An 8549-nucleotide genomic window follows, 5' to 3' on the forward strand; every position below is an offset into this window, starting at 1 on the left:
CGGCCACGGTTCGAACCACTCAATTATCTAGACATATAACCAAATCCAAGTAAATTTTGATCATTTTTTAAGTAATTATAAAATTAATATTTTTTATTGGAACTCTTTATTACGAGGAGGTACAAAAAAGATTCTCGAGGAACGTGTCGTCTGACCTTACATCTTTACACTCGGTTACCATGGCAACGGGACCACATAGCAACAAACAAATGGTGTTAGGCTTGTTGACTCACCAAAGTCTATCAAATTGTCAAGTATTAAGAAAATCCGTGACTGTGCGTGGCCATCGAATTTTGATTCTTACATAGAATCGGTCTTAAGTTCTATCTTTGGAAACATCTTCGGAAATCTTTGTGAAACGGGCTCTTTAGCGTAGCATAGTATAGTGTAGCAAAGGTATGAACCAGACATATCACAAATCACAATAAAGCTATATAGTTGATGCATGAAATCTCTCTCTCTCTCTCTCTCTCTCTCTCTCTCTCTCTCTCTCTCTCATAAAATACTTTGGTCAATGATATATCAACACAAATATATTTTATATTTTATGTATCAACAAAATTTACATTTTAACAGCTAGTTTTTACGGAACAGCTTCTTAAAGAGGTATGCGCACTCTTTTCTGAAGAGATCGTTACAGAATGAGTAAATGATTGGATTAATGGCACAGTTCAGAAGGTAGGAACGTAAAATGACGTTGAACGCCATCTTTTCCGATCGCGTCATGGTCATGAACGCGTCTTTGTGAATCGTTCTATGAAACACTATCCCAAGAAACGGCGTGAAGCAGATCACGTACAGCAGGGTCACCAGGAACAACATTATGGTGGTTTTACTCACGCGTCGGAAGCGTTTGTCCGTCACGGATTTTCGCGCTTTTTTCAGGGTGTCGGAGGTTGTCTTGAGGGCCACTTTAATTGCGCCCGGTGCTGGCGGGATGTCGTCCTTTGACCCGTTCTCCGGCCGTCTTTTTTTGCCTTTCAATGGCTGTAACTCTCGCTCGGAATTCTTTGCTCCTTTACAGTTTCCCAAGTAAAGTTGATCGTCCTCATCCGTGAATTCTGAAATTGACGTCACAGAGCACGATTTTGAACGAAACGTCCGGAGTCTACAGACCTTTATACCCACTAGTAAATAGATTACAGTCAGAATCAGAAATATGATGACAGTGCAAACTCCGTTAAACACGAAGAATACCAATGGGTAGACAGTGACATAAAAATTATCTTGTATTTGACACAGTTTTAAGACAACTGTTCTGGAGACAGGAATACTCTTTGTTCCATACAGTACGAGGGCGGGCCACAGGAACACAACAGCCACGCCAATCGCGCAGAAGATGACGATTTTGGCGGTTCTTGTCGTCATTGGTTTACTGAGAGGTCTACAGATGCGCTGGTACCTGTCCACTGCGATAGCTATGAGAACCAGTCCACTGGCCGTGTTGCACCCGTAAGTCGCGAAGCGGGTCACCTTACAAAGGACCGGGAAGTCAAACAATAAAGGGCGTGTCAACAGCGCGATCTCCATGGGATACGTCACAAGGCAGTTCACTAAGTCCAGTATGGCTAAGCCTAGGATAAACGTTCGAGTGGAACTTCTCCCCCATTTCTGGGTGTATACATACAAAACAACAGAGTTCCCAGGAAGTCCAATGATGAGAAGTAAAATTGTGTAGACCAGCGCCGGGGTGTTAAGGGGGACTTCCCGGGCATTCAAGTCCTCGGCCGTCAGTACCACTACGTCATTTCCGGGGGTAGTAAGGCGCCTGGCTAGGTCTAATGTGGGCTTAGACCCATTATAATAGTCAGTCCCTGGTGTGTTAACCGGTGTAGATAAGGCTTGTCCACCGAGAGTCGAGCTATAGCTTCCAACCTCAGTGGTCCAGTCCATGGTAGACCCTGTAGCGGCTACAGACTGGGCGAGGTCTGTTAATTCTGTCCAGTTCATCTCTCTGGGATAAAAATAAAATGCAAAGGCTTAATAGTATACGAGCATGTCGTTAATATGTTATAATTATGACTATATATATATATATATATATATATATATATATATATATATATATATATATATATATATATATATATAATAAAATAAAAAAAAGCAACACTAACTGCAAAACATAAGCGCTTTCATTGTTAAAAATCTTCAGACGTTTTACAGTCGTTTAACGACTGTAAAACGTCTGAAGATTTTTAACAATGAAAGCGCTTATGTTTTGCAGTTAGTGTTGCTTTTTTTTATTTTATTATATTTTTACCGGACACTGAGAAAATTCTTTTGTGATTTGGATATATATATATATATATATATATATATATATATAATAATAATAATAAAAAATAACAGAAAGCCGATTCAAAACTCTACCGGTTTCATTATAATCTTCAGGAAACTCCTGAAGATTATAATGAAACCGGTAGAGTTTTGAATCGGCTCTCTGTTATTTTTTATTATTTAATATGTGTGTGGATTAACTTTACTCATTTTGGATTATATATAAGGAATAAGGAATCATTCTTTGAGTATTATGAGGTGATAATTTTGGTCGGGGCGTCATCAAATCCAATAAAGCCCGAAGGGCTTTATGATAGATTTGATTACGCCCCGACCGAAATTATCACCTCATAATATTCAAAGAATGATTCCTTATTACTTATATTTATATAATTTTAAACCATCGTACGATTAAATATTTAAATATGAATAAGCAAACCCCGCTGGCGCCTCAATTTGGCGTCATTTGTATTATGGGTTATATAGTACAAAATCGATACGTAGTGTTATCACAGGCAAAGACATATATATATAACTCGACGGAAGTCGCAGAATAAGTCGCTCTGTCTCAATGAGTATTTGATAACAGGCCTTTACGATATGATAGAATGCATATGATATTCAAATGATCTTTTAAAACCATGCATTTGGTGTTTTAGCATGGACATTCAGTCAATTGTTATTTGTTAAGCACAATGAGACTTACATTTATACGTTATTTCAATATTCCATTACTGTTCACTGGCTTTAATGATATGTGTACTATATATTATATCTAAAACGTCTATGCAAAAGACAAAACTACAATGAACAGTAATTAGATAAATGCATTACTTTTTTTCATTATAAATCAAAGCATTGATTTTTTTACATGTATTTAAAACATCATAAAACGATAATTATGCAAGAGTATACAATAAAAACTTGTTTCCCCTTAAATAGACTATTCCAATAAACAGATGGGGTTTTTAGTTATAAGGGCTATTTAGCATCCAAACTTTTGACGTCTTTAAGTGACCCCCAGTTTAAAGTTTAAACTGGAGGTCCCTGACGATCCCTAGGTACTTCAGACAACTAGGCGACATGTCCGGAAGTCTGGTTGTTGGAGAGGGAGCGAGCTACGTATTGTTTCTATTGTTATAAACCACAGCACACTTAAAACGCTACTTAGATCTTACAATTTTTACACTGTTGATTAGAGTCTGCAAGCCGTAATTAGAGCTCTACGATTTGATACAAAGTTTAAACACATTCACAAATAATTCTTAGTGTGTCGTACATTTCTAGCAATGTACACATTTTCAATGCCAGTGTTAACTTAGTTAGCAGGTATTTGTATAGTTTTAATATGCTATAGGGGATACCCTTGATGGTAGATACTTTGCAGATCATAAGTCGAAAGTCTTGATAAAGACTTTAATTTCCCTTTTAAATGGATACTATTGATGTAAGCTTTTATACAAAGTATTCAATTATTGGGAAGTCTTGATGTCGTATTGGTACATACGTTACAGATTACAAGGGAAGAGTATTCATAAATGATTTAATACACAATACATGTAGATACTAATGATATTTAAGCCTATGTACAAAGTTCACACGGACACACTTTATGGTGGATCACCTTGGTGGTAGTATCGTGCCGGGTTTCGTCGTCGATGTGAGATTGGGGGAATGTTTACTTGCTCGCAGTGGGAGGACCCGTTTTGCAATGTCCAGTCCAAAAGGTTTGGGACGATTGCACTGAAAATAGAAGCAGGGAAGCCTTCAGAAAATAAATATAACTTTATTGCTGCAGGGCTCCGATCAGAATGACTGAGGTAGGGTACGCTACCTTAATCGGAGACCTGGGCTTTCCTGCTCTATTTCAGCCAATCAAAATTTAGATTCTTTGTTCGGAAACAATGTTAGTAATTAAAAATTAACCCACGTGACCCTGATCTCCGGACACTGGCCATAAAGAAATAATTAAGTTAACGTAGATAATCCCCGAACAATGCAAAATCTGTATATTTTATTTGATAAAATGAAATATATCGGAAAGGACAGTAGGTTATAAGCAGATAGTCTTGATAAAGTTCCGATAAAAAATTGGTCAATAGTCTCAGACTTGAATTCAAGGTACCAAGTATTCTGAAGTACACTGACAGTTGGAGGGAACTCGATGACCATAATTAGAATGCAATTGCAATTTTTTATGTTCAGAATAATCGAATATTTAGCTCTAAAGAATGTTAATTTTTTTTCCGTTTTCATCAATAGTTTACATCGCAATTTCATCAGTGTTATGCAAAAATGACCCAGTTTATGAATTCTATTAAAATAAAATGATAATTAAAATGTCCCTACCTTGTTATTAAGTTATGTAGGTAGTTGGACAATGATTTTAAATACACCGTATGCAAACCATACAGCCAATAAAGCCCGTGTTCTTTAAATATCACAAAAAGTTAACGCATGTTTAAAACAGTTGTCGGATATGTTTATGTGCCAGGAAGGAAATGGTCCATAAGTAGCCGTTAACACATCATGAGGTGGCAAGTTTCCGAGGTTTTTCCCTCTGATAAACCGCTTCCCTTGAAGAAGAAAAAAACTAATTGTAGGCTAATACACCGGGAAGGTAGCGTGCACTGCCTGGTTTCACGTGGTCCCTATGCCGTATACTAGAATATCAACAGGGCCCCCACAGCTTAGAGTCCATATGTTACGGGACCCCTAGGGCCGGAATTCGGACACATGGAGCACCTGGCAGATAGTATCACATGTTTACACCTGTGTAAATCGTTGGTTGACCCCCATGGCTATAGTTTTAATAGATATATATGGGTTAATTTTTGTTTGATACTAGTAGTTAAATGTTACGAAATCAATATTATTTTGGCTGAACAAGTAAGCATCAGTTAACTTGAAACAAATACTGTGGTTCCCATGCGCGGATCCAGAAAATTTTTCCAGGGGGGGGTCCGAAGGATAATTGTGTTTGCCAGGGGGGGTCCGAGGCATATTTTCGCGATAATTTTACTATGTAAATTTAATAAATTTTCATTTTCCAGGGGGGGTCGGGACCCCCCCCCCCCCCCCCCCGACCCCCCCTCTAGATCCGCGCATGGTTCCTTCAATTGTTTTTTAAAAGAGTCTTCTATATTGTATTGATTCAATTCTATTCGAGAAACAGAATATATAAAGAATTGCGTTAATTGTCAACACTCGCAAAATTTAAAGGAATAGCAATTTGATTCAAACTTTAGGAGTTCATATTACAAATATTCATAATGCAAAAAAATATTCATATTACAAATATTCAGATTGCAAAAACTATTTGCCATTAGTAGTGTTAAATTAAGAGATAATGTAAAAATTATGTCCTTGAAGCCATTCTCACTAACTAGGTTGGTAATTCTGACCGATTTCGCAATACAAACAGAATGGCAGTAGGAAGATGAAAGAGCCACACGTCTGTTCAGGAACCGCCGTAATTGACAAATCTTCAGATCGCGTCACTTTTATCAGCTGTAAATTTTTTACAGGCACGTGGAAGGGTTTTGAGTTTTATTGACGGCTCCAAAGACTTTGTATACATATCAAAGCTTCTAATTGAAATAGAAGAGTCTTTGGGTTTTAAAGGTGTAGTTATGCTTTTTCCAGAAACTGCTCGCTTTTTAGGTTAAATTACATTCCCGTATAATGCGTTTTTATTGAACAATTATTACGGTTTTCAAATTACAGGCCTTGAAAGTGCATTACAAACTTGATTCTATCGAGCAATGGAAAAATCAGTCAGGATACTACTGGAGGGAGCTGATTTGCATAAAGTATAGCTTATTGTGTGACCAATTCGGAGCATTGCTGACTTTGTACATATCTTTTATGTACATGTAGAAATAATCTCCTTGCAATATTCGTACTTGCTTACGTTTTCTTTTTTGAATATCTATTTTAAACCAACAATCTTAATTACCAACTTGTGTTTTTTTAAAGGATGAATAAAGTGAAATGTCAGAATGGTTTTTGTAACCTAAAAAATAATCAGTTTTATCTTCAGTTCAGTAAATTCAACTTAACTCTTAACACCCCCCCCCCCCCTGCGGTTTTTTTTTCATTTTACACGACAAGGCGCATCATCCCCAGCAATGTCGTTAGTTTTAGCAAATATACTATATTCATATAATTTTTGTGACATTTTAATTTTAAACATATAATTGAAATACTAATGTTGTTAGCATCGGTTTACTTCTTATGAGAATTATTTTATATTGCGGATCCATCCTTGTAAATGAGTGCCGAGGTCTGCACCACGTAACATACATACACCCCCCAAACAAATGAAATTACTTGGTCATGCGGAGATGCTTAAGTATTTCCCATGTTAAACGTCAATTAAAACATACTAATTCAATAAAATGTCTTAATCCGAGAAAGCAAAGCATTAGGAATATTGAGAGTTCGTGTGCTGTTTCTCTGCTGGTGTTCGCTTGCTGAAATTTGTACAGGTGAAATCAAACAGTCACAACTTACTTTTTCTTTACTGAATCTTGTTTTATCCGTTAAATCGCGCTTAAAAATTGCCTTTATGGTCCTATAAATTGATTTAGCATAATTCATAAATGTTGACCAAAATAGCTAAGGTTTGCTTCCTGGACAAGGGTTTGTTAAAAATTATGTTTATTTACTAATAATTGGCTTAACACAATTCATACATTCAATAAAATAAATGCATTGTTCTATTGAAAATGCAAAAGTTACATACCTTCGTCGTTGGCTTCACTTGCAAAAAGAGTATGGCAAAAGCGTGAAGCCAGTACCCAGAGGTGATATCTCCCTCACTCTACAGATTGTTCCTGATTCACCTCGCCGGAACCTTTATCCTGCAACAGTAAGACAAATTGTTTATTCGAGATGAGGGCGGTAAATCTCGGCCTGCCAGTGAAGGATCAGTAGACAACACGCGACTGCCCAGATCCCGAGTAAGATCTCCATCCAGAGCATCCCAGACCATCATTTCTGATATTGTTGTATTTTCCGTGAAATTAAATTGGATCAATGGATAAGACCATAGCCAATGAGGCAGTGGACGCAAACAATGGTCTTTTTTCTGTTTGTTTTTGAGTCGTTGATGTATATCTACTCACCAAAAGACATTGTGATCGTTACATTGGAACTTATTGGTACTGATCTTCTGTCTTTGGGGTTGAATCATAACATCGATTGTTTCGGTTATTAGTGATGGTCAACCTTGATATCAAAAAGCGACCTTCTTGCTACTATACTATACTCACTCCTCATTCAAAAACATTTACAAAATATAACAACTTTTCGTTATAGATATATTATTAAGATTTATTATGAAAACAAAGCTGTTCCCCAAACGTTCTATGAAGAAATAGATAATAAATACAGCGATACAATATGGTGTAATTTTTTTTACCACGGATCTGCTAGAGCGATCGCCCGATACAGGCTTCTAGTGATTGATGTTAATGTTTCTGGATTTTATAATACTGATCTTTGCTTGGTTTAAACGGTAAATTTCTTATTTTGACAGCTTCAACGGCAGAATTGTTTTTGGCACTTAAAATGCTTAATCATTAGACTTTTTACGTAATTGGCATGGTAATGGCCTCAGCCGTTTTCTTCGAAGATTTGTTTTATTCGGTTTTGTACGTGTGTATAATGTGGCAACGGGTGTTTTAGCGGAATGCTGCTTTTTTAAATCTGAGTTATTGCATTGATAATGGCTGTTTATAAAAACCATGGGGTAAAAGTTGCAAAGAAATGCCACAAAGCCTCAACATGCCTCATGTGGAGTCAAACTGTACTCGGTCATCAACGATCGAGACAGAAAAACCCACCAGGTCCATTACTAATCTATTTAACGTTTTTCACAAACGTTCATTAAGCAAAGTTTAATTGCCACTTTGAGTTTATATTTCTAAAAGAGAACCTAACCTACAAAAGAATATAAAGTTAAATGTGACATTGTACAATCTTAATATTTTTTATCGATTATTATCATTAATTTGTTTATTTAGAGCACCGATTTTAGGATCTGAATGTAATGACTATAACAATAAGATCAAATTGTCGACGTACAGGTCCACCTAGTTAGATGAGTTACAAAAGAGTGTCAAAAGCAGTTTAATTTCGCTAAAGGGAATCTGAAGATGCCAATCCTTCGGTGTCTTTTGCAGGAATGATTGTTCCCTCGGTGCCAATATGATGAATTAGGTTGACGGGAAATCACCATCTTTTGTCGGTACGATCCGTCTCTA

General features: G+C 36.7%; 1 protein-coding gene across 3 annotated transcripts; it reads right to left on the reverse strand.

The window, feature by feature from the left end:
• Positions 1-520: 520 nt before the first annotated feature.
• On the reverse strand, positions 521-7535 carry LOC117689064 (cholecystokinin receptor type A). 3 transcript variants are annotated; one of them, XM_066086564.1, is made up of 5 exons: positions 7410-7535; positions 7028-7145; positions 4630-4711; positions 3905-4023; positions 521-1954 (listed from the first exon to the last, which is right to left on the reverse strand). In XM_066086564.1, exon 5 carries the CDS (start codon positions 1948-1950, stop codon positions 577-579), a length of 1374 nt encoding a protein of 457 aa, XP_065942636.1. In that variant the 5' UTR covers positions 1951-1954; positions 3905-4023; positions 4630-4711; positions 7028-7145; positions 7410-7535; the 3' UTR covers positions 521-576. The 3 variants fall into 3 exon arrangements, with proteins under 3 accessions (XP_065942636.1, XP_065942637.1, XP_034324648.2); XM_066086565.1 differs by lacking the exons at positions 3905-4023; positions 7410-7535 and having other exon boundaries at positions 7028-7273; XM_034468757.2 differs by lacking the exons at positions 3905-4023; positions 4630-4711; positions 7410-7535 and having other exon boundaries at positions 7028-7272.
• Positions 7536-8549: the final 1014 nt, after the last annotated feature.

This window comes from Magallana gigas, chromosome 6, assembly GCF_963853765.1.
Source record: "Magallana gigas chromosome 6, xbMagGiga1.1, whole genome shotgun sequence".
NCBI lineage: Eukaryota > Metazoa > Mollusca > Bivalvia > Ostreida > Ostreidae > Magallana > Magallana gigas.

What these genes read in the sequence shown, in the direction of transcription:
- LOC117689064 (XM_066086564.1), bottom strand. Translation starts at nt 1,950, where the DNA reads ATGAACTGGACAGAATTAACAGACCTCGCCCAGTCTGTAGCCGCTACA.